Source organism: Mustela lutreola, chromosome 12 (assembly GCF_030435805.1).
Source record: "Mustela lutreola isolate mMusLut2 chromosome 12, mMusLut2.pri, whole genome shotgun sequence".
Lineage (NCBI taxonomy): Eukaryota > Metazoa > Chordata > Mammalia > Carnivora > Mustelidae > Mustela > Mustela lutreola.
Window position 1 is genome coordinate 61,771,377 of NC_081301.1, and position 27,207 is coordinate 61,798,583.

Genomic DNA, 27,207 nt, shown 5'->3' on the forward strand with positions numbered 1-27,207 from the left:
TCACCCACCTAGCCCATTCTCCACCCACCTCCCTCCATTAACCCTCAGTTTGTTCTCTAACGTTAAAAGTCTCTTATGGTTTGTTTCCCACTTTTTTTTCCCTACCCATATGTTCATCTGTTTTGTTTCCTAAATTTCACGTATGAGTGAAATCATATGGTATTTGTCTTAGCATAATACACTCTAGCTCCATCCACATCATTGCAAATGACAAGACACTTTTGATGTGAGTAATATTCGTGTGTGTGTGTGTGTGTGTGTGTGTGTGTGTGTGTACACCACTTCTTCTTTTCCCATTCATCAGTCAATGGACATTTGGGCTCTCTCCATCGTTTGGCTATTGTTGATAATGCTGCTGTAAACATCAGCATACATGTACCACTTCAAATCTGTACTTTTGTATCCTTTGGGTAAACAACTAGTAGTTCAATTGCTGGATCATAGGGTAGTTCTATTTTTAACATTTAAGAATTTTTTATTTTTAGAGAGAGAGGGTGCATGTGCATGGAAGGGAGGGGGAAAGGGAGCAAGAATCTTAAGCAGGCTCCATACTCAGCCCAGAGACCAATATGGTGCTCCCTCTCGCAACCATAAGATCACGACCTGAGCAGAAATCAAGAGCTGGAGGCTTAACCGACTGAGACACCCAGGTGCCCCTATTTTTAACTTTTTGATGAGAGTAAAAATTGAACAGCTATACGAACAAAACAAGTGCCTAGTAAAATAAATTCCCTCTAAAAAGAAAACTGATACTACACTAGAATAATCACATGGGCTAGAGATGATGATCCAAGTGTCTCTATGACAAGAAAAAAAGGTCTTCAAGGCTCTGTTCTCATCAATATTTTGAATTACCACGTATTATTAACAATGATCATCTGGGAGCCAAAATTATATATTTCTATAATGTTTGAATTTTCAAATAAACATGTATTACTTTTGTAACTGATAAAAGCATTTCTGACCATTCTTCAAAATTCATCTCAATGGCACGTACAAAACAAAATTACTCCTTTCCTGATTATCAACCATAGAAGTCTTTTGAAACCCCATTGTACTTTGTACCTCTCCTATGGTAATTATAATAATTATTAAAGGTACTAATAAGCATTTTCTAGCAAGTATAATCTGATTACTTTCAAATTCAAATTGTCTCCCAAAATACCAAAGTAGCCAAGCAGATGTTCCACTATATGAACTAATCTATTTAATTAACACTTTAAGAATGACTCTGGAGGAGCGCATGGGTGACTCAGTCATTAAGCATCTGCCTTTGGCTCCCAGGGTCCTGGGATCAAGTCTCACATGGGGCTCCCTACTCAGTGGGGAGCCTGCTTCTCCCTCTCCCACTCTTCGTGCTTGTGCTCCCTCTCTTGCTGTGTCTCTGTCAATTGAATAAAATCTTTTTTAAAAATTTTAAAAAAGGACTCTGGAAATGGGTGCTAGAAGATAAACAACAGAATACAACACACCATTTATACTTTTAAAGAGCTAGATAAGTCTGCTTCCACAATCCTGTTTCAATTGCATTACACTATAGTGTAATGTACATTATATATAATGTACATTACAGTAAATGGCTAAAAGAGTCCTTGAAAATTCTGAATGCAAACCAGTCCAGTCTACAATAAAAGTTTCACATTCTCAATTAATGAGATCTTAAACAATGAGATTTACTAATGCCTACCAAAAATTCAAAAGAAGGGACTCACATGAAATATAAAACTTTCAGGATGAGTCCAAGATGGCAGAAGAGTATAAGACAGAATCTTCAGCTAGGTAGCTATTAAACCATTCTGAAACTGACAAATTCAACTGGAGATCAAAGAAAAGAAGAGCAGCAATTCTATTGACAGGAAAACGACCACTTTCTGCAAGGTAGGATGTGAGAAGAAAATCCAAGGCAATAAATGGGAATATAGATCGCAGAGGAGGAGGGATCCTCCATCGGCCAGCTACTGGCAAGTGACAGAGCAGAGGAGCACAAAATCAGAACTTTTAGAAGTCTGCTCCAGTCAGGGATGTCATTCTGGTGGCTAACAGGCAGGGGTGGAAGGGAGTGGAATCCTTCTTGGGACAGTGTGATCTCAGGACTCTCAGGGTCACAGGAAGACCAAGGCTACAGGAATGTGGCAGAACTCCCAGGTATCAGAGCGGTAAAGATGGCTGCAAAGAGTGATCCAAGGAGTGGGCTCTCAGGGCAGAGTTGTGTGTTACACAGCACAGTCCAGCCACTGCTCTTCAAGCAGGGGCCTAACAAGAGGCAGATCCAGACAGAACCCCCACAGCACAGGAGCATGCTACAGGAATCTGTGGAGTTTAGAGACTCTAAACAGGGCCATGTGCCAAAGATACAAACACTTGGTCACAGGCCAGGGGAGCACAGAGTATGGCCAGAAACCAGGGGGACAGGAGTGATTGAATGCTTTTCTCTGAGGGCTCATTAAGGAGTGGAAACCCAAGCACTCGGCCCCTCCAGGGCCTGAGATTGGGAGGCCGCCATTTTCATTCTTGTCCTCTAAAGTTGCATGGAAAGATTTCAGGGAACAAAAACTACCCAGAGCAAAGCCCTACAGATTACTTAGTCTGGCCCCCAGCAAGTGCGGTGTAACTCCCCCTGGGGCAAAGACATTTGAGAATCACTGAATAGGCCCCTCCCCAAGAAGATCAGCAAGAACATCCAGCCAAGAACAAGTTTACAAATCAATGAGAACTGCAAAACTCCAGAGCTAAGGGAATACAGCACATAAAATTCATGGCTTTTTTCCCATGATTCTTTAGTCTTTCGACTTTAATTTTTCTTAATGTTCTCTATTTTTCCCCTTTTTCTTCTTGAATTTTTCTTCTTTTTTTGATTTCAACCAACTTCTCATCAATTCCTTATTTAAAATATTTCTTTAATTTTCAATTTTACAGTCATATTTAACCTTACTCTGTATGTGTGTGTGTATTTTTCTTTCTTTAAAATTTTGGGGTGCCATTTCTTCTAACAGAACAAAATACACAAATCTAGTATATGGCTCTGTTCTATTCACCAGCCTGATATATTCTTTTTTCTTTTTCTTTTACCCATGGATTCGGGTCTCCCCTTATTTGTTTACTGTATATTACTCTGGGGTCATGTTACCCTTTTAGTATTTTGTTTTCTCATTCATCTATTTTTCCCTGGACAAAATGACAAAATGGAAAAAACTCACCTCACAAAAAAGAACAAGAGGGGCAGTACCAAATGCCAGGGGCCAAATCAATATGGACATTAGCAACATGTCAGAACAGGAGTTCAGAATAACGATTATAAAGATACCAGATGGGCTTCAAAAAAACATAGAAGACACCTGAGGATCTCTTTCTACAGAAATAAAACCTAACCAAGTTGAAATCAAAAAGGATATTAATGAGGTGAATCAAAAATGGAGGCTCTGGGGCACCTGGGTGGCTCAGTGGGTTAAAGCCTCTGCCTTTGGCTCGGGTCATGATCCCAGGGTCCTGGGATCGAGCCCCACATCGGGCTCTCTGCTCGGCGGGGAGCCTGCTTCCACCTCTCTCTGCCTGCCTCTCTGCCTACTTGTGATCTCTGTCTGTTAAATAAATAAATTCTTTAAAAAAAAAATGGAGGCTCTAACTGCTAAATAAAGGAGGCAGAAGAGACAATTAGTGATATAGAAGACCAAATGATGGAGAATAAAGAAGCTGAGAAAAAGAGAGATGAACAACTACTGGATCACAAGGGGAAAATTTAAGAGATAAGTAACACCATAAATCAAAACAATATTAGAATAATTGGGATTCCAGAGGCACCTGGGTGGCCCAGTGGGTTAAGCCTCTGCCTTTGGCTCGGGTCATGATCTCAGGGTCCTGCGATCGAGGCCCCCATCGGACTCTCTGCTCAGCAGGGAGCCTGCTTCCCCCTCTCTCTCTGTCTGCCTCTCTGCCTACTTGTAATCTCTCTATGTGTGTCAAATAAATAATAAAATCTTAAAAAAAAAAAAAAAAAGAAGCATTGGGATTCCAGAAGAAGAAGAAAGAGAGGCGGGGGGCAGAAGGTATATTGGAGCAAATTTCAGTGGAGAACTTCCCTATTTAGGGAAGGAAGCAGGCATCAAAACCCAGGAGGCACGGAGAACCCCCCCCCCAAAAATAAATAAAAATAGGTCAACACCCTGACATCTAACAGTAAAACTAACAAGTCTCAGAAAAAAAGGGAAAATCCTAAATGCAGCATGGGACAAAAGGGCTGTCATTACAATGGTAGAAATATTAGATTGGCAGTAGACCTATCCACAGAGACCTGGCAGACCAGGAAGAACTGGCATGATATATTCACAACACTAAATGAGAAAAAACACAGCCAAGAACACTATATCCAACTATGCCGTCATTGAAAACAGAACGAGAGATAAAAAGAGATAAAAAAAAACATAGACCAGAAAGGAACAGAGAAAATACACAGTAACAGTCCCTTACAGGCAATACATTTGCACTAAATTCATATCTTCCAATAGTTACCCTGAATGTAAATGGACTAAATACCCCAATCAAAAGACACAGAGTATCAGACTGGATAAAAAAAAGCAGGACCCATCCATATGCTGTCTGCAAGAGGCTCATTTTAGAGCCAAAGACACCTCCAGATTTAAGTGAGGGGGGCGGAAAACCATTTACCATGCTAATGGACATCAAAAGAAAGCTGGGGGCAGGGGACAATCTTTGTATCGGACAAATTAGATTTTAAGCCAAAAACATAATAAGAGATGAGGAAAGACACCATATCATAATTAAAGGATCTGTCCAACAAGAAGATCTAACAATTTTAAAGATCTATGCCCCTAACATGGGAGCAGCCAATTATGTAAGTCAATTAATGACAACTTCAAAGAAACACATCAACAATAATATAATAATAGTAGGGGACTTTAACATCCCCTCCTCACTAAAATGGACAGATCATTTAAGCAAAAGATCAACAAGGAAATAAGGGCTTTAAATGCCACACTGGGGGCGACTGGATGGCTCAGTGGGTTGGGCCTCTGCCTTCGGCTCAGGTCATGATCTTAGGGTACTGGGATCGAGCCCCACATCAGGCTATCTGCTCAGCAGGAGCCTGCTTCCCTCTCTCTCTCTGCCTGCCTCTCTGCCTACTTGTGATCTCTCTCTCGCTGTCAAATAAATAAAATCTTTTAATTAAAAAAAAAAATGACACACTGGATCAGATGGACATCACAGATATATTCAGAACATTCCATCCAAAAGCAACAGAATATACATTCTTCTCTAGTGCACATGGAACATTCTCCAGAATAGATCATATCCTGGGTCACAGGTCAGGTCTCAACTGGTACCAAAAGACTGGAATCATTTCCTGAATATTTTTGGACCACAATGCTTTGAAATGTGAACTCAACACAAGACAAAAGTTAGAAAGAGCTCAAATACATGGAGGCTAAAGAGCATCCTACTAAAGAATGAATGGGTAGACCAGGAAATTAATGAAGAATTTTAAAAATTCATGGAAACCAATGATAATGAAAACATAACTGTTCAAAATCTCTGGAATGCAGCAAAGGCAGTCCGAAGAGGACTTGTATGGCAATGCAAGCCCTTCTCAAAAGACAAGGAATGTTTCAAATACACAACCTAACCCTACACTTAAAGGAGCTGGAGAAAGAACAGCAAATAAGGCCTAAACCCAGAAAGGGAAGAGAAATAATAATGATTAGAGCAGAAATCAATGAAATGGAAACCAAAAGAACAGTAGACCAAAGAAACTAGGAGCTGGTTCTTTGAAAGAATTAGTAAGATTGATAAACCCCTAGTGAGATTTATCGAAAAGAAAAAAGGACCCAAATTATTAAAATTATGAACAAAAGAAGAGAGATCACAACCAACACCAAAGAAATACAATCAATTATAAGAACACATTTTGAGCAACCATTCACCAGCAAATGAGACAATCTGGACGAAAGGGATGCATTTCTAGAGACCTATAAACTACCAAAACTGAACCAGGAAGAAACAGAAAACATGAACAGACCCATAAACAGTAAGGAAATTGAAGCAGCAATAAAAAATCTCACAACAGGGATGCCTGGGTGGCTCAGTTGGTTAAGCAGCTGCCTTCGGCTCAGGTCATGATCCCAGCGTCCTGGGATCAAGTCCCACATCGGGCTCCTTGCTCCGCAGGGAGCCCGCTTCTCCCTCTGACTCTGCCTTCCACTCTGTCTGACTGTGCTCGCTCTCGCTTGCTCTCTCTCTGACAAATAAATAAAATCTTTTAAAAAATAATAATAATATGAGAAACCTCTACCTTTAAAAAAAAAAAAAAAATCTCACAACAAACAAGAGCCCGGACCAGACGGTTTCCCAGGGAAATTCTACAAACATTTAAAGAAGAATTAATACCTATTCTCCCAAAACTGGTCCAAAAAACAGAAATGAAAGGAATACTACCAAACTCATTTTATGAGGCCAGCATTACCTTAATCCCAAAACCAAAGACACAATCAAAAAGGAGAATTACAGACAAATGTCCTGATGAACATGGATGCAAAAATGCTCACCAAAATCCTAGCCAACAGAATCTGACAGTACATTAAAAGGATTATTCACCACGACCCAGTGGGATTTATTCTTGGGCTGCAAGGCTGGTTCAACACCCACAATCAATGTGATACAATAAATTAATAAAAGAAGGAACAAGAGCCATAGGATACTCTTAACAGATGCAGAAAAAAGCATTTAACAAAGCATTCTTTCTTGATTAAAACTCTTCACACTATAGGCACAGAGGATACAAACCTCAATATCATCAAAGCCATCTATGAAAAACCCACACTGAATGTCATTCTCAATGAGGAAACCTGGAGCTTTTCCTAATGTCTATTATCACTGCTGATATTCAATATACTAGCAGTCCTAGCCTCAACAATCAGACAACAAAAAGAAATAAAAGGCATCCATATGGGCAAAGACAAAGTCAAATTCTTACTCTCTGCAGATGATATAATACTTTATGTGGAAAACCCAAACTATTCCACCCCAAAATTGGTAGAATTCATACAAGAATTCAGTAAAGTGTCAGGATATAAAATCAATGCACAGAAATCAGCTGCATTTCTATAGCCCAACAACAAGACAGAAGAAAGAAAAATTAAGGAGTCAATATCACTTACAGTTATACCCCAAACTATAAGATACCAAGGAGGCAAAAAATCTGTACTTAGAAAACTACAGAACTCTCATAAAAGAAACTGAGAAAGGCACAAAGAAATGGAAAAACATTCTACACTCATGGACTGGAAGAACAAATATTGTTAATATGTCTATGCTACCTAGAGAAATCTACAGATTTAATGCAATCCCTATCAAAATACCACCAACTTTTTTCACAGGAATGGGACAAATAATCCTAAAATTTGTATGGAACCAGAAAAGACTCCCAAATAGCCAGAAGAATGTTGAAAAAGAAAACCAAATCTTGTGCATCACAATTCCAGACTTCAACCTCTATATCAAAGCTGTAATGATCAAGAAAGTATGGTACGGTGCAAAAACAGACACATAGATCAATGGAACAGAATAGAGAGCCCAGTAATAGACCCTCAACTCTATGGTCAACTAATCTTCCACAAAGCGGGAAAGAATATCCAATGGAAAAAAAACATCAGTCTCTTCAAAAAATGGTGTTAGGAAAATTGGATAGCCACATGCAGAAGAATGAAACTGGACCAAAAATAGACTCAAAATGGATGAAAGACCTCAATGTGAGACAGAAATCCACCAAAATCCGTGAGGAGAACAGAGGGAACAACCTTTTTTACTTCAGCTGCAGCAACTTCTTCCTAGTCACATCACCAAAGACCAGGAAGCAAGGGCAAAAATGAACTACTGGCATGCTCTCTCTCTCTATGTGTGTCAAATAAATAAATAAAATCTTTTTTATTTATTTGGCACTTTATTGACACTAGTGACACTTTTTGACACTATTGGCACTTTATCAAGATTACAAGCTTTAAACAGTCAACAAAACCAAAAGACAACAACCAATAGAATGGTAGAAGATATTTACAAATGACATACCAGATAAAGGACCAGTATCCAAAATCTATGAAGAACTTATCAAACTCAACACCTGAAGAACAAATAATCCAATCAAGAAATGGGCAGGGGCGCCTGGGTGGCTCAGTGGGTTAAAGCCTCTGCCTTTGGCTCAGGTCATGATCCCAGGGTCCTGGGATAGAGCCCCACATCGGGCTCTCTGCTCCACAGGGAGCCTGCTTCCTCCTCTTTCTCTGCCTGCCTCTCTGCCTAGTTTCTCTCTGTCAAATAAATAAAATATTTAAAAAAAAAAAAAAGAAAGAAAGAAAGAAAGAAAGAAATGGGCAGAAGACATGAACAGACATTTCTGCAAAGAAGACATCCAAATGGCCAATAGACAAATGAAAAAGTACTCACCATCGCTCAGCTTCAGGGAAATACAAATCAAAACCACAATGAGAAACCACCTCACACCAGTCAGAATGGCTAAAATTAATAAGTCAGGAAATAACAGATGCTGGTGAGAATGTGGACAAAGGGGAACCCTCCTACAGTGTTTGTGGGAACATAAGCTGGTGCAGCCACTCTAGAAAACAGCATGGAGTTTCCTCAAAAAGGTAAAAATAGAGCTACCCTATGACCCATCAACTGCACTACTGGGTATTTACCCCAAAAATAAAAATGTAGTGATACGAAGAGGCACCTGCACCCCAATGCTGACAGCAGCAATGTCCACAATAGCCAAACAAAAGAAAGAACCCAGATGTCCATTGACAGATTAATGGATAAAGAAGAGTGGTACACACACACACACACACACACACACACACTGGAATATTATGCAGCCATGGAAAAATGAAATCTTGCCATTTGCAACAACGTGGATGGAACTAGAGGGTATTATGCTAAGCAAAATAAGTCAATCAGAGAAAGACAATTTCCATATGATCTCACTGATATGTGGAATTTGAGAAACAAGACAGAGGATCATAGGAGAGGAAAAAATGAAACAAGACAAAACCAGAGAGGGCGACAAACCATAAGAGATTCTTAATCTCAGGAAACAGACTGAGGGTTGGGAGGAATGGGATGGCTGGGTGACGGACATTAGGGAGGGTATGCATTGTGGTGAGCGCTATCTATTGTGTAAGACTGATGAATCATAGACCTACACCCCTGAAACAAATAATACATTATATGTTAATAATTTTTTTTAAAATATTTTATTTATTTATCAGAAAGAGAGAAGGAGAGAGCGAGCACAGGCAGACTGAATGGCAGGCAGAGGCAGAGGGAGAAGCAGGCTCCCCGCTGAGCAAGAAGCCCGATGAGGGACTCGATCCCAGGACACTGGGATCATGACCTGAGCCGAAGGCAGCTGCTTAACCAACTGAGCCACCCAGGTGTCCCGTTAATAATTTTTTTTAAAAGCCTTTTCCACGCTACCCAGGGAAGGGTTCATATGATGTGTTTTGCCTTCCTGCCGCAACTTAAAGGGAAATTTTCACAATATCCGGAGCTCTTGATGTTCTGCAAATGAAGGAGGAGGATGTCCTCAAATTCCTTGCAGCAGGAACCCACTTACGTGGCACCAACCTTGACTTCCAAATGAATAGTACATCTACAAAAGGAAAAGTGATGGCATCTATATCCTAAAACTGAAGAGATCCTGGGAGAAGTTTCTGCTGGCAGCTCATGCCGCTATTGCCACTGAAAACCCAGCTGATGTCAGTGTCATATCGTCCAGGAATATTGGCTAGGGAGCTGTGCTCAAATTTGCTGCTGCTACTGGACCTACTCCTGTTGCCAGTCGCTTCGCTCCCGAAACCTTTCCTAACCAGACCAGCCAGGCTTCCAAGAGCTGAGACTTCTAGTGGTTACTGATCCCAGGGCTGAAGACCAGCCTCTTACAGAGCTGTCATATGTTAACCTACCTACCACCACTCTGCGTAACCTACCTACCAACACCTCTGTGTTGTGTGGACATTGCCATCTCTTGCAACAAGGGAGCTCACTCAGTGGGTCTGAGGTGGTGGATGCTGCCAGGGAAGTTCTGCACATGCATGGCACCATTACCCATGGGAGGTCATGCCTGATCTCTACTTCTACAGAGATTCTGAAGAGATTGAAAAGAGCAGGCCACTGTGGAAAAGGCTGTGACCAAAGAGGAATTTCAGGGTAAATGGACTGCTCCAGCTCCTGGATTCACTGCTACTCCACATGAAGTCACAGACTACTCTGAAGGTGAATAGGCGCTCTCTGTTCTTATTAAGCAGTTCCCTACTGAAGACCGGAGTGCTCAGTCTGCTACTGAAGACTGGTCTGCAGCTCCCGCTGCTCAGACCACTGAATGGGTAGGAACACCACTGAGTGGTCTTAAGCTTCTCTTCCAGAAAGGCAAACAAAATGGAAATAAAGTTGACGGTAAATAAACAGTTTGTAAAAGTCAAAAATATATACATATAAAACTTCCAATTCCTTTGGAATAGACACAATGTTCCATAGCTGAAACTTTACACACAGAATTAAGATTCTTCAACCATCAAGTATTGACTATGTCAAATATAAATTTAAAATTTCAAAAACATATCAACTAAATTCATCCAAAGAGCTTACCCAGGGAATTTAGATGGTGATGTTTGTTGATCAGCACATTGGCTGATTTGAGGTTTTAGTTTTTTTTTCCTAATTAATGTTTTGGTCTTGAGCCTTAACTACCATATCAGAAACATTTTTTTAAAAAGGTAATTTATGGGATGCCTGAGTGGCTCAGTTGGTTAAGCCGCTGCATTTGGCTCAGGTCATGATCCCAGCATCCTGAGATCGAGTCCCACATTGGGCTTCCTTGCTTGGCAGGGAGCCTGCTTCTCCCTTTGCCTCTGCCTGCTACTCTGTCTGCCTGTGCTCACTCTCTCTCTGACAAATAAATAAAATCTTTAAAAAAAAAAAAAAAAAGGTAATTTAAAGGGATGTCTGGGTGGCTCAGTCAGTTAAGCATCTGACTCTTGGTTTTGGCTTAAATCATGAGCTTGGGGTCCTCAGATCATGATAGCCCCGTGACTAGCTCTGCATTCAGTGGGGAGTCTGCTTCTCTCCCTCTCTCCCTCTCTCTGCCCCCATCCCAACTCATGCACACATGCTCGCTCTCACTCTCTCTAATTAAATAAATCTTTAAAAAGAAAGGTAATTTATAATAACAACTGTGATGGTCTCTATTCTTTTTTAAAGATTTTATTTATTTGTCAGACAGAGAGCAAGAACACAAGCAGAGGGATTGGCAGGAAGAGGGAGAAGTAGGCTCCCCACCAAGCAGAAAGCCAGACACAGGGGTTGATCCCAGGGCCCCGGGATCATGACCTGAGCCAAAGGTAGACGTTCAACCAACTGAGCCACCCAGGCCTTCCATGTGATAGTTTCTAAATATATTCACAAATTCTTTAATACTCCTCCCTTCAAGAAGTAGAGCTTAATTCTTACCCCCTGACTATGGGCTGCCCTTTGCAACTAGCTTGTAACAAATGGAATATGGCAGAAGCGACAGTCAAAAAACAGATCATAAAGAGATACTGTGGCTTCCATCTTGGCTACTCTCTAGGATCATTTTCTCTGGAAGAAGCAGGTTGCCACAACATGAGAAGTAATCCATGAGGCAAGGAACCCAGGACTCTAGCCAACAGCCACGTATGGGGAACTATCTTAGTAAAGGCTTTTCCAGTCACAGTCAAGCCTTCAGATGGCAGCAGCTCCCCCTGACATCTTGACAGCAACCTTATGAGAGGACCTGAGCCACAGCCACCCAGCTAAATCACTCCCAGATTCCTGACTACAGAAGCTGAGATATTAAATAAATGCTTGTTGATTTAAGCTATAAGGTTTGGGGTAATTTGTTACACGGCAATAGGTATAATTACAATATGGTAGCCCTTCAAATCTTTCAAGGATTTCCTTTTCAAATTACTCATCTTCCAAATATGTAATTTATCATTTGAGACTTAAACACTGCCAGGGGTATTGTGTGCTGTGCAGCACTGGAGGCTGGCACAACCAAAGGTATAAAGGGCAGAGGAAAAAGCTCACCAATCTGACAGGTCCTTTCCCAAGCCCCAAAGGCAGCATGGGACTTGGGGACCAGTGAGCACACTGAAAGTTCAAGAAGAGCCTCTGCTGTCCGCAGTGTCTCACCCTGCCCCATGCCAGGCACAGCTGCCTTGCCCCCAGCTGCATAAAGTGCAGGAGGCAGAGGCAGAGGAGGGTGGCATTACAGGCCCAGGCCATACCCTCCATGCCCAGGGGATGAAGACGTTACTATCATGAACAGCCACTGCCTCCGTCAGTTCAGCTGCTGAAGCACTGGGGTCCTCATGATCCATGTGGATCCTGCGATCCACCACTGCACTGGGTGCTGGGTGGCTATGTCATCAATGGGCACACCAAGGCCATGGTGGTGTCTTACTCAGGCAATAGGCTGGGGTACGTAAGGCATACAGTCAATCCCCACAGCAATGGACACTGTATCACCTCTATCTATTACCTAAATCAGAACTGGGACATCAAGGTGCATAGCAGCCTGCTGCCAATCTCCCCAGAAGACTGGCCTATAGCAACCAACATCAAGCCACTCCTTGATGGGCTGCTCATTTTCTGGCCGCATCAGTGGAACCTCCATGAGGTGGAACCAGCCGATGCCACCAGGTATGCCATCACTATCTGGTATTTTGATGCCAAGGAGTGGACAGCAACCAAAGACAAGTTATCAGCTAGCATCCAGAAAGAAAGGTGTCCAAGTACCTGTTACAGCCAACTACACCCACATTGTGGCCAGCCCCAGAGTTGTAAGGACAGATAGCCTGCACTGATTTCAGGAGAGCCTCTGGCCCTGTGCTGCTGGCCCAACAACCCACCAGACTCAGTGCCTGCTCCTTTTCTGCCACTGCTGCTGCTTCCAGCTTTGCCTCTGTCTGACTAGTATAGAGGGCTCAGCCTAACCCTGAGGACCAAGGAGGGCAGAGACCTCTCCTGTCCTGTGATGGGAGCTGGGATTATGCCTTGAGAAGGAGCCAGGATTGGGAGCTACCATCAGTGGAGCTAGGGGCCTGTGGTTTACCCCATCTGGCCCTGTTCCTCTCAGGTATGGAGAGCTGGGAAGAGCCACTGCCACCTCCCACCAGGATGCAGGCTTGGGGGCTGAGATGTCATGGCCTCTTGCTCGTAAAGCATTGTTGGTAGAGTATCCCCAAGCCCCTTACTCCTCCAGCCCAAAATGTGAAGTGACTCTCCAACCCCTATGGCCACAGCACCTTTTGGACTATGCTGTCACTGCATGGGCAGGATAAAAGGTGCTGAGGAGCATGGGTGTTAAAAGTCCTATCAACCAAGAAAAAAAAAAAAGTTTACCCCAGAGCTGAAAAAAAAAAGACTTAAACTTTGTGTACAAAGAAAATTTGCCAAACAAATGTGAATCATGTGTAAAATCAAAAATACTCATGGCAACTAAAAGAAAAAAACCATTTACAGATATGACTAAGATGATAAAATGAGAAATAACTTCCTTAGTGGTAAGCTAAATATAAGCACACAACCACATGAAGAACAGAAAACAGATACTCTTAAACGAAAACTGAAAGAAGATATGCAGGAGACTCCTACTTCTCATCACAAGCTCCTCTGTCTACTTGATTTCTTACCATGTTCATGTATATCTTCAAAAGCAAAAATAGCAAAGTGTATGCACTCACTTGCCACTGTTAGCCAGCTGCCTGAACTCCTTCACTGTCATGGCTTTTTTCTGGATGTTGTATTGAGTGAAGAGTCCTGACTGCCCAGTGACCATCTGCTGAATCGGTGCTGGAATAAGCAAATTATCAATGTCATCATAGCACTGCCGTGGCTTCCATTCCCGAGGAGGAATCACCTAAAAATAAAATAATAAAATAAAATATTATCCAGAAAATATTCCAGGTAGTCATTTAGCTTTGATATTCCAACAGAAGAGAAATGAAGAATTTCTCAGCATTTCTATAACAAATGTGTAGAAGAACTATGAAGATTCAGAGTAAGGGAAATGCCTTGTATTCTCCTAAATAATCACCTTACTTTGATTTTTTTTTAACAACAAAATTTATTGAGCATTATTCCAAACAGTACTTTTATTAACTTATTTTTTAGCTGATACTAGTAGCCTCTCAATTTTAAAAGTAAAATTGAAAGACACACAAAATAACTTGAAGTTCAATCGTGCTTATATTAATACAATAAAAAAATAAGCAAATATATGTTTAGTCAGTATTTTTTTTAAAGATTTTATTTATTTATTTGACAGAGAGAAATCACAAGTAGATGGAGAGGCAGGCAGAGAGAGAGAGAGGGAAGCAGGCTCCCTGCTGAGCAGAGAGCCCGACACGGGACTCGATCCCAGGACCCTGAGATCATGACCTGAGCCGAAGGCAGCGGCTTAACCCACTGAGCCACCCAGGCGCCCAGTCAGTATTTTTTTTTAAATATCTCTCACACAACATGGCAAATAGCAGAGTGGTGTGCTAGTAAATGTTTAACAATCAGTTTTCTGGGAAGATGGAGAAAACCTTGAATTTGTAACTCTCGCCTATTTCCATGATGTAACTACACCCATCACGGCTAATTTGAGCTTACCAACATGTCATCATTGAACAGGAAGTCGAAAAGAGTCATACATTATCAATGTTTTTGTTCCTGTATGAGGTTGTTCAGCACACCACTCTTTTCCAACAGTATTTTTTTTTTAAGATTTTATTTATTTACTTGACAGACAGAGATCACAAGTAGGCAGAGAGGCAGGCAGAGAGAGAGAGGGAACCAGGCTCCCCACTGAGCAAAGAGCTCGAGGCGGGGCCTGGATCCCAGGACCCTGAGATCATGACCTGAGCCAAAGGCAGAAGCTTAACCCCCTGAGCCACCCGTATGCCCAATTTACCAACAGTATTTAAACACTTAATTATTAACAGTGAAAAGATCAATAAACAGACCAAAAACATATACGCTTATGATTAAAAATTAGAAGGGACAAAGTTATTAAGTCATGATTTACAGCTGGAATATATTTACCTTTAGAAACTTTCAATTTCTTAAGAAAAACTTTAAAAAATTAATTGCAAAATATAGATAGCACACTTCAATAAATGCATGATTACAAATATGTAACTGTGAATTATAAAGCTACACCAGAGTACCACATGTGCCCTCCAAACACATTTATCTCTTGCCCAATCACAGCATTTATGGTACGTATTATCACAGCATTTACGGTATGCATTTCCCTACTAGGGTTTATATGATTTTATTGGGTGCCTGAGTATGCATCCCTAGCACCGGTTTTTAAAATGAATGGAAATATACATAATATAATACATATATACACATCTTCTTTGAGGTTTATCTTTTATGTTTCATTCAGTATTTCTCTGAGATTCAAATATGATGGTCTATATAGCTGAAGTTCACTGATACTCCTACTGTACTCCTTCATACAAATATTTATTCATAAATGGGGAACCATTTAATGCTCACTTGTTTTTTTCTGATTATTTTGTTTATTATTTCTGATTATTCTGTTACTTTGCAAATAACACTGCTATTAATATTGTTGTGTGCATTTTCTGCTGCATATAAGCACACCGTTCTCTAAAATAAACACATATCTATGGACACTCCCAACAGTGAAATTATGGGATGCAGGATATGTATAGATCAAATTTAATAGTTATTACTGAATGTTTGTCAAAGTGGTTGTACCATTTCACATTGCCACCAGCAATGTATGCAGTCTTTTTCTTGGGCTCCCCATATTCATCATTACTTTATATTGTCGATCATTTAAATTTTAGCCTTTCTTAGAGGTTGTGTAATGATAGTCAAATGTAGATTGAAAGACTATGAAAAAGAAAAGTGAGCTGTCAATTCTAAATTTAATTTAATTTTCATCAGCGATATGGAGATATTTCACATTTTATTTCCACCAAGGTATGTTAGTTTAAAATGAGAATAGATACAATCATATTATATGCTGTTTAAAACACATACTCAATACTTTAAAAGAATTTGGATAATTGTAACAAATGCATATGGATAAACACACCAAATTGTCTTCAGGACATATTGAAAGGGGGGAAAAGGTTGTAAATACTAACTTGCTCTTCATCAGAAATAAGTGCAAATAATCCAAAAAACTGAAACATGGATTGATTCAGGCCATTGTTTAGAAACAAATATATCTATAATCAAAATTAATATATTTTGAGTTGAATATTTTCCTATCTGTGAAAAAAGTTTTGTAGCAATTTTCTCTTCTAAATTTAGAGAAGCAATGAATATAACAAATTTATGAAAATTAAACATTATCTTTATAAATATTTCATGTATGTGTTCATTTACTTTTGATAAAAGTGTTCAGACAGAACTTTAAAAATTTGTTAACTTCAGGTCTATAATAAAAATCTTATTTTTGGACTGTAATTTTAAATCTCAGATTTTCTTACATAGGAAATGGCAGGAAACAGAAGCACAAGATACTTAGGACTTTAAAAGATTCCAAAATTAAACTTTTACATAAAATGACTCTAACTAAAGGTAACCCATTCCTCCTAAAGTTTACCTTCTTATTGTATCAAAATAAAAACAAACATTTTATTTTGTATCACCATTTCCCCAATCCCAGCCTGAGCCTTATACTCAAAAGAAAATTTCTGACTGAAACCTGTATTTGCCCTACTTACCTTGAAATAAGTTGCTATTATCACCATCTAAATACTGAGGAAGAAGGAATAAGAGGAAGAGCAGTGCATCTTGTAATCTTTCTTCATGAACCTTGAGGACATAGATCACTGTCTATACTCTCCAGGCTATTCACAAAACTATGTAATGTGCATAACCTATGGCCCAGGACAGTCTATGTCCAGATTACTGTCATGTAATAATTTTACCCACTTCATATGTAATAAATTTTCCTCATAATCTTTCTCCACAAAAACAATGTAAATTTTACATTTAAAGAGACTGTGAATCTTCAATTTGCAAACTTCACAACTACCTTTTAGATAGAAAGTTTGGGGTCAAATCTTTCATTATGGAAATAAAAGTTAAATCTAAAGTATAAATCTTAAAAAATGTTCATTAAAAAAAAAAAAAAGACAGACTATAATCTAAGGCCAAAGTCACTACTACTGGAACTACTCAACCCTCTTCTCCAAATCATAAATTAAGACCAATTCATTAAATGGTGCATTAACAAAGAGTCTCATGGGTGGTTCTGTCCCCAGGGCTTACTCTCAAAGCAAACTAGCAGCATTAATACAGTTTTAATTTTGACAACTTGATTTGTGCAATTTTATACATTTGCTCTTGCTGCAAATTCCAGGAAAAAAAGGCAAAGTAGGTGAAACTGACCTTATGTGACTTACTGTGAAAGGTAACAAAAATGGCCCAAAAAACCCACAAGAAACAAAAGAAAACAAAACAAACAAACAACAACAACAAAAAACGAGTTCATTGTATTCCTAGTAGAAGCAAAAAAAAAAATTATCATGAGACTGAATAAATGAGTATCTCCAACTTTGTCAATAAATCTCATTCAAAAAAAAAGTCTGGGGTGCCTGGGTGGTTCAGTAGGTTAAAGCCTCTGCCTTCAGCTCAGGTCATGATCCCGGGGTCCTGGGATCGAGCCCCACATCGGTCTCTCTCCTCCTCAGGGAGACACTTTCCTCCTCTCTCTCTGCCTGCCTCTCTGCCTACTTGTGATTTCTGTCAAATAAATAAATAAAAATCTTAAAAAAAAAAAAGTCTAGACTCAGGTGTGTTTTGTTCAACATTCAGAAAACTAATTGTGGTTCTCATTAACCTCATTCTGTTACAGAATGCCAGCAGCGGCACAGGTGTACCCTTGGGAAGATGTGTGCTGCTTTCCCTTCCCGTGTTACTAAACGTGCCACCCTACCACAGCACACTCCATAATCTCAGTGGAACAGAGTAAAATCTATGTTTTCAAGGAACAAAAGGGGGAGAAGAGCAAGACAAAGGGCTGCATTCAAAGCCCAGAGAAGGGGACAACCAGTTACCCCCAACTTTCCTCCACTCAAATAAAGCCCAAATCCTTGCTACCCCACTGCTAGTTTATGATCAAAATTACATGTGTTAGATAATCCTGAAATGATAGTCTCTTCAACTCAAAAATGATTTTTCTCGAAGGGGGCAGTAGGGAGATGGTTTTCCGCCAGATCAAAGATATTGAAGTGCTGAGGTTCCAAAAGTGGGTTCTTTAAGAACTCAATAAATAAGTTAAACTAAGGATCCCTCATCTGAGAAATTCACTATAAACCTCTTAACTTTTCTCTTTGTTTCCTCTTTTATCTTCCTTTTCTGTCACTTACCCACCCCTAATAAACTTTCACTCAACTTAATATCCCCCAAATTTTAAACCCTTCCTAGGCGGGACTTGAACCATACACAACAAAACGACAGACCTCAGGGGACAGATAACAGCACAGTCGAATTGGGTTATAAGATGCCGGAGGACTTGAATACTGAAACATCCCTGCCATTCTGGGACTTCTCTCCTCTGATATCTGCTCTTAATGCTACTGGACATCCCGCTGGATGTGGGAATTCCAAGAAGAACCCATGACCCAGCCACAGTCAAGCAGGCTCTGGCAGAGTTCAGGATTCATGAGGTGATGCTGACAAATCTACAGAAACCCAGATTACAAGCTTAACGTTTAGAATAATAAAATGAAGTAAGTACAATAAAACATACTCTTCTGAGGGGACTTTTTTCCCTCCCTCACCCCTTAGCCTCTTACGAAGTAAATTTTTAATTGAAATATATTTCCAGGGACACATGGATGGCTCAGTTGGTTAAGCGTCCAACTCCTGATTTCAGCTCGGGTCATGAAAATCAGGGTCATGGGATGGAGCCCCTTGTCAGACTCTGCAGTCAGCATGGAGTCTGCTTGTTCCTCTCCCTCTGCTCCCCCCCTCATTCACATGCTATCTCTGAAATGAGTAAATAAAATCTTCTTTAAAAAACTGAAGAAAAAAGAAATAGATTTCCATTATACAAGGAATAGTAATCCATCTCAGGTTGTGATCAAAGGATGAATTATATAGAGTATCTCTCTTTCAAAGTTCTAACTTTGGATCTATGGGTGCAAACCCACAGTGAAATCTTCAGCGCCTTACTGTGACCCTCAGCATATCACAACAACCCCTGACAAGACTCCCCTTTTCCACTCCGTCAGCACTCTTCTCAGTCAGTCCACTCTGTCTCCCCGCAATATTCATTCTTCATGTAGGAGCCATTGTGACACTTTCAAAATAATGTCACTGGGATGCCTGGATGGCTCAGCTGGCTAAACAACCAACTCTTGATTTCAGCTCAAGTCATGATCTTAAGGTCCTGGGATAGAGAATGCCCTGTGGCTCCTTGCTCAGCAGGGAGTTGCTTGAAAATTCTCTCCCCTGCCCCTGGCCACCCTCCCCCTCTGCCCCTGCCGACTCATGTGCACCTGCACACTCTCTCTCAAATACATAGCTTTCAAAAAAAACAGAACAAAAAAAAACAAAATAATGTCACAAAAATAACAAACACACAAATAGCCATCATGTCTTTCTCTCATCTGCTTTAAGCCCATCAATGATTCCCACCACACTTCAAATAAAACCCCCAATGCTTACTAAGCCCAAGCAAGCCCAGGATGATCTGGCCCCTTCCAGGGCTCTTACCTTACTTACCAACCTCTTCCTCTGCTCACTGAGCCCCAAATTCACAGACCACCTTTCTATTCCTCCCACACATGAAGCTCAGGTCAGCTTTCAGGCCTCTGGACTTGCTATTCTCTCTGTCCCCACGTCTTGAAAAAGTTGGTTTCTTTCTATTTTTTGGGCCTCTGCTTAAATGTCCTTATCTCACCACCCTAAGAAGCTACCTCCAGAATATAAATTCAACAGGGGCAGAAATGTGGTCTTTACTATCCCATCTCCCAGGACACGGCAGTACCTGGTATGTAGTAGGCACTCTCCACACTTGATAAGCAAGTAACTGAAAAGAAAACAGAATACACAAATCTACAGAGAAAGAAAATAGTGGTCACCTACAGCTGAGGGGATAGCAGGGAACAGAAAATGACTGCCAACGAGTACCAGTGAACTGTACATTTTAAGTGGCCAAATTGTATGATATGTGAATTATATTTCAGTAAATCTGTTATATTTGTAAAAGGGGAAAGAGAGAAAGAAACAATTAGAAAGAAAAGAGGAGGTAGAGAGAGAGGAAAGGGAGGGGAGTAGTTAAGCTTCAGGTTAATAACTGTCCTCTATGAGAAAGTGATGAAAGCTATGAATACTCTCACCTCTCTCTAGAGCCCAAACATGGATCTCTTTAGTTTCTAGAAGCCACACGTGTTTTAAAGAAAAATAAGAAGAAGAAGAAGAGGAAGAAGAAGCCCTAGAACACAACCTAGCATAAATAGTTAAAAGAAAAAATAAGACAATTATTCTTTGAAGATAATAAATGCTCTGCATGAATTAATGAAAACAAATTTTACAAATATTCTCTGGAATAAACCATTTCCCATATTATGAAGACTAAGAGCAAAAACGAAAGGCCAAGTGATTGTTCTTGGTTTAAAGGATGTGAGGATAATCACCTTTGCAAGACCTGCTCGATGGGCTCCTTTAGACTCCATGTATGCGAGGTATTTGTTGAATTCCCGGAACTCCTCCATGGAGGGTCTGAAGGTCATGATCTTACAGCTGGGGTTCAAAGGACTCTCCACCTCCGCCACCTCCATGATGGCTGGGGCAGTCTCTGCAGAGGAGATGATGCAATCATCAGCACTGAATTCTTGTGTGCTTAAGGCTGGTGGTCATTTTCTCCCAAACAGCATGTAAGCACCCCAGTCCCAGCAGAAACTCTTCTCTTAGTTACTTACCATTCTCATTAACACCCCATTAGGGAGACTTCCTCATCTCTCCCAAACTCTTGGGAAAAGAACCTGTTTTTAGCCATTCCTCCTCCCAAGTTCCTATTCCTGATTATATTGCTCACCTCTTCAAAATCCTTCCTAGTGAGAATGAATTTTCTAACTTTCCAAGTTTACAGAAGGTGTTGTTCCTATGCACCAGTTCTGAAACAGATTCTCATACACACGACTGTATAAAGGCCTAACCTTGGATGAGTAGTGAATGGACAATGCCCAACATCCCCAGCATAGGATTGTTCAGTGTCCTAATACGCTTTCCTATAATAACTTACAAATTACCCATTCTGCAAAACTACCAAGTGCCAGACTAAAATACTAGAGGTAGAAAAAAGGGTAAGATTTGTCTTCACCATCCGGAGTCACTATCTAGAGGTGGAACAGACTTCAATACAAAACTATACACAGGCAGGGGTATTAACTCCACCTAAATTACTCAGAAATGACTTCAGAGTTAAGACTTAGTAGAAGGTACAGGGGTTTGCCAGATAAGAGAAAAAGCATTCTGAGCAGTGAAAATATCTGGAAGTATTGTTAAAAACAGAATTTAGTTTGCCTAGAGCTCAGAAAGGAAAGATTACAGGATATCAAAGTAGAAAAATGGGCAAAAATATGAACTTAATCTCGCTGACAAAAACCAGGATGATTCCCTCAATATGTACTGAACACTTCAGACACACAGAATGAAAAAATTAGTAAGAAGCACTGGCCTGCCTGCCCCAGAAAGGAGTCTTATCCCCATCCCACTTCTAGAACCAATAATTGTACCTAGTATCTGACAATCCAAACAACAAATAGTCTCAGAACAAAACTCTCCTTTTTTTTTTTTATAAATTCAATTTGCTTGACAAAAAGAAAAATTGGGAAGGGATGAATACATAAAGATGAAAACATGCTATGGGATAATAAGAGGTTAAAATGGATCAGGGCTACAGATAAAGACATGAGCATCATTCATAAAGGTTTAAATAAGCATTCTCTCACCAAGTACATGTGAGAAGAATCAAATTAATCCTGCCACCCACTAGGAACTTAAATATAAAGGAGAAAATCTGCATGGATATAGGTAAGTTAATACATGACATAAAATATTATATATATATGTATATTATATATATATATATATATTTTTTTTTTTCTTAATTTAAATTCAGTTAGCCAGGGAATCTGGGTGTCTCAGTCATTAAGTGTCTGCCTTTGGCTCATGTCAGGATCCCAGGGTCCTGGGATTGAGCCCTGCATCAGGCTCCCTGCTGGGAGCCTGCTTCTCCCTCTCCTTCTCCCCTGGCTTATGTTCCCCCTCTAGGTGTCTCTCTGTCAAATAAAAATCTTTTAAAAATAAATAAATATAAATAAATAAATAAATAAAGTCAATTAGCCGACATATATTACATCACTAGTGTCAGATGTAGTGTTCAGTGATTCATTAGGTGCGTATAACACCCAGTGGGATAACTGGGTCATGGGCATTAAGGAGCACAAGGGTTGTGATATAAGCACTGGATGTTATTCTGTATTCTCTTTGCCTCAGGGAGAAAGCGTGCAAAAGTAAAAACCTTCCAGGCAACCTCCCCACCCACTTCCCTTCACACCTATACAACAGATGCGCATGCCCAATGCTGGGCTGCAGGATCAAAGTCTAACCTCTATACAAGACACACATAATCCTTTAGAAGCACCTAGATCAAACCTTTACATAACTATCATGGCCTTGTCTACCACTACAGCCTGCATTATATTTTAAGCTCCAACAATGCTCACTGATTTGTGCTTCTCGAAACAAGTAAAACCCTCTGTGCCTCTGCCTAAATCATTCCCTCCCATCAGGGCAGCCTTTAACTGTCTCCTCACCTGGCAAACTCCTGGCCACTGTTAAGATTCTCAATCCTACCCAAGTAGGCCAAGGTGAGCCAGCCTTGACTTCCCTTCCTGCATTCCTCATAGTAGCTGCCTATCACAGTTGTTGGCACTTCTGACCATACACTGAACTCTAAACTCAAGGGAAAAGCAGGCTGTCTCTGTAAACCCTAACTTCCAGTCTGAGATCCAGCCTGGTTTGTAACATCTGCTATAATAACTATTTGCTAACTGAATAAAGAAATAAATGCCAAAATGTTAAAATATTTACACAAAATGATACCAAATGCATGAAAAAGGAAAGTATTGATCTCACACACAGAAAAGTTACTTAGAAAATAAACTCATTGCTTGACAGGTAAAGAATAATCTGAGCAGTGAGAAAGGAGAAGAAGCTCCCGGACTACCTTTGGTACCTGGAAGGCAGCTTTACTTTTACCCTGGCCAAAGAACAAGGGTGTCATGCATAGCTCTCCCACAGAGGGAAAACCCACTAGAAAAGAAACTCAAAATTCATCCAGTCACTCGAAGAACCATTACCGAATGTCTAACTGCTGAGTAGGCATTCAGGAGGGAATGAAGCGAAACCCTAATAGGAGGGGAGTGAAGCAAACAATAAATAAGTCAGAAGCACGCTGAAGAAGAAACCAGGAGTAGCTATTTTTTTTTTTTTAAAGATTTTATCTACCTATCTGACAGAGAGAGATCACAAGTAGGCAGAGAGGCAGGCAGAGACAGAGGAAGAAGCAGGCTCCCCACTGAGCAGAGAGCCCGATGCGGGGCTGGATCCCAGGACCCTGGGATCATGACCCGAGCTGAAGGCAGAAGCTTAACCCGCTGAGCCACCCAGGCACCCCAGAAGTAGCTATTTTATATAGCGTAAGTGAGGAAGCATTTCAGACGCCTGAAAGAGGGAATAAATCATGCGGATAACTGGAGGAAAAGCATTTTGTACTAAAGCAACAGCAAGGAGCCTCTTGGGCTCTTCGAGGAATAGGAAGGATGTAAATGTGACTGGAAGTCATAAAGCAAGAGAGTGGAGAGAGGGAAAACAGAGAAAAGGAGTTTAGGGGAAGTAATTTGGGACTCTTCCCCTTCTTATACATTCTCATTCTTGATACTCTAACACGTTTCCTTTCAAGAAGATGACAGTGTTTTCTAAGGTAACTCTTCCAGAGGATTTTAAGCAGAGCACTGAGCAGGCTCATCATTCTGACTATTGTATCAAAGACAAGGTTGGAAGCACAGAAACAATTTACACCAATCCAGGCAAAATAAAATGGTGACTTGGACCAGAAGTAGGCAGTGAGAAGTGGTCAGATTGCAAATATATTCAGAACAAAATTTCCTGATAGAAGTAAGAGAAATGTGCAAGTCAAGATTTCTGGTCTAAAATACAGAACAATGGCTCTGACAAGAAACTGAGGCAATGAGACTGTTAAGATATGCAGCAAATTAGTAGCAATCAGAATTAAATATCTGCCCTTGACCTAGTTTGCTAACTTGTCTGTGAAACATACTTTGCCTCCTTCTCGTGTCACTATTCACTGATAACACAAACCCAGTTCTACCTACAAATCAGGCACATACACTAAAGACCTAGTTAATTTATGTTTCAGACCCTTTTCAATCTATAAAGTTAATATGTGATCACTATAAAATTTGAAATATGCTAAAATTTCTAAAAATTTAATGTGAATCCCACGACCCAAATCTTTGCCAACATGGCAGGCAATAAAAAAAAAATCTATTGTTAAGTTTGTTTTTTTTTTGGACATTAATAACCATTTTCATTTTATTTTTGGGTTGCCTCCTTATGTTCTCTACCCGTAAAAGGTAGTTTATAAATTCACTATTCCTTGAGTTTTTCCTAATCCACATCTATCACTATTAAGCCTAATCATGCTGCTACAATCAAATTCCCAGTCACCCTTCTTTCTTTTACCTTTAGTTCTCTGAAGCAGAAGAGTAGGTTTAAAATGCTCTTGCAGGGGCACCTGGGTGGCTCAGTGGGTTAAAGCCTCTGCTTTCAGCTCAGGTCATGACACCAGGATCCTGGGATTGAGCCCCACATCGGGCTCTCTGCTCAGCAGGGAGCCTGCTTCCCTTCCTTTCTCTCTGCCTGCCTCTCTGCCTACTTGTGATCTCTGTCTGTCAAATAAATAAATAAAATCTTAAAAAAAAAAAAAATGCTCTTGCAGTGTTTCCCACTCAGAGAAAGACTTATACTTTGGGGAAAATATACCTGTGATTTTCAGCTGGAGGTGATGTAATTAATAATATTTTTTTTAATGCCACACCTCTTACAGACAGTCCCCAAAGTGAGTGACAACAGCTGATGACAACTTTATTGTTTTGCTTCTAGAGAGCTAGTCATCAATGTTTTTTCAGACCACCTAAAACAGCCAAATTTATAGTATGCACCCTAAGAATTTTTTCTTAATTAAAGATCTTTTTCAGCAAGTGAAGGAAAGTGTAACACTAATTCATACTTATATAACTCTCCCAGCTTCTGTTCTGAAAAGTTGTACTTTATCATGAAGGAAAAACATGTGCTCTTCTTATCTTAATCATATATCTTTATTTGGCAATAGAAAAGAAACTGAATTAATGCTTTGCTGCTAAATGTAAATCTATATCCTATATAACTTTCCTGTGTACACCTATATTTCCAAATTGTGTTCTCTTATTTAAGTAATTTCTGCGGAAAATGTAAAAACACGATTCTCATCTTAGGATTACTCGTTTCTTAGACAATGCCTGCCACAGAACTGGTATACAGTGCTTACGGTCTCTGAAGAGAACACTTAAGGATCAACTATAAAGTACAACCCTGGGAGATAAAGCACTCACCATTTAAGCAGATAATATATTAAGCTAAAAAGAAAATGAACCAAGGCACGATTACTAGCTATGCCAGTGTTAGATGAGAACTCTCCCCCCATGATTCCTCCTGTGGACCCGCTGGAACCCTGGAGGCCATCCTTTCCAGTCCTCACTCACTCCTACTTCCCTACAGTGAGATTTTAGAAGAAACTGTCCAGCCAAGGCCCAGATGTTACAGCTATGACTACCTTGCTCTCCTTTCAGTTCCCAAGTGCCACGTCCACCAGAGGGAGGGCTTGGACCTTGTCTAAGGTAGCTGGAAAGCTGGCATTTCCATTCCAACACTGTAATTCACCCAGTTTGGTCTCACAGTGAGTCAATAAGGTTCTTCTTACATAGTGCTCAGTAAGGCGTTGTTATGAGTTTAATTGTGTCCCCCAAAAAGATGTGTAAAAACCTGAGCCTTAATACAGGTGAATATGACCTTTTTTGGAAGCACAGGTTTTGCAGATGTAAGCAAGTAAGATGAGATCATGTTCAACACCTCATCCAATATGACCAGTGTCCTTATAAAAGGAGAAGAGTCAGAAAAAGAGGAAAGAATAATGTGAAGATGGAGGCAGGCAGACGAAGTCACACAGCTGCAAACCAAGGAATGTCAGCCAATACACAAGGCTAAGACAAAGGCACAGATCTTCCCCCAGATCCTTCAGAGAAAGCATGGCCATACTGACACTTTGATTTTGGCTTTCTACCCCCTAGAACTGTGAGAATATCAATTTCTCTCATTTTAAGCCATCCAAGTTTGTGGTTAGTCATTATGGCAGCCCTAACAAACTAATACAGGCATCAGGATCAGACTGATGGGACCCTGGTAGACTGCCACATTCTCCAACCCCAGCCTCACCAATACTAAAGCCTGAAATACTCTGACCTTCCATCTGACTCCATATTTCTCAAATGGGTGGGAAAGTGGTGGAACACTCCAAAAATGCCACATTAGCCATTAGTATGTCTAACCAGGAACTGAACCACAACAGGGTCATCTGGCTTTAAAGTCTGCCCTTTTCTGTCATCCCAGGACTTCACAGGCCTGGCACCCTAAAATGAAAAGGAAGACAGCAAAGAAAAGCCCTCAGCCTATTAATCATTTTTTGCCTGAGCTAGACTCATTCCTCTTCCAGGCAGCTCTTCTTGAATCATCTTGGTCCCATTCAATCTTGCTCCACCAGCCTACAGAAACCTGAAGTAAAAATGGGAAGGTGGACTCAGGGAGATAGTTCTGGGACAGAAGAGCCAAGGCAACAAATGAATTTGTACAAAACTTTCTTTTATTACACAGATAATATATGGGTCCCAGGAGAAGGTTTCTAAAGAGAGATGATCCAAGTAAATATCTAAATTCTCTCCAACAATCTGTACCGGCCAAAACATAATCCTGATCACACCCCTCTTACACCCTTAGTGGATGGAACAGGCAGAAGTC

The 27,207-nt window shown here is 40.4% G+C and overlaps 1 protein-coding gene and 1 pseudogene across 13 annotated transcripts in view; one reads left to right on the top strand and one right to left on the bottom strand.

Annotated features, from left to right (window-relative positions):
• KDM4C (lysine demethylase 4C) overlaps positions 1-27,207 on the bottom strand; it is a 521,081-nt gene that overhangs the window by 462,295 nt on the left and 31,579 nt on the right. For all 13 annotated transcript variants that reach the window (XR_009346376.1, XM_059142108.1, XM_059142109.1 and 10 more), the window contains 2 exons: positions 20,706-20,866; positions 13,770-13,945 (listed from right to left, as the gene is read on the bottom strand). Coding sequence is in view for 12 of the 13 variants with exons in the window: in XM_059142108.1 (XP_058998091.1) it covers positions 13,770-13,945; positions 20,706-20,849 (320 nt within the window). In the remaining variant the exon portion in view is untranslated. The remainder of the gene's footprint in view (positions 1-13,769; positions 13,946-20,705; positions 20,867-27,207) is intronic.
• Positions 9,525-10,414, top strand: LOC131812495 (small ribosomal subunit protein uS2-like; annotated as a pseudogene).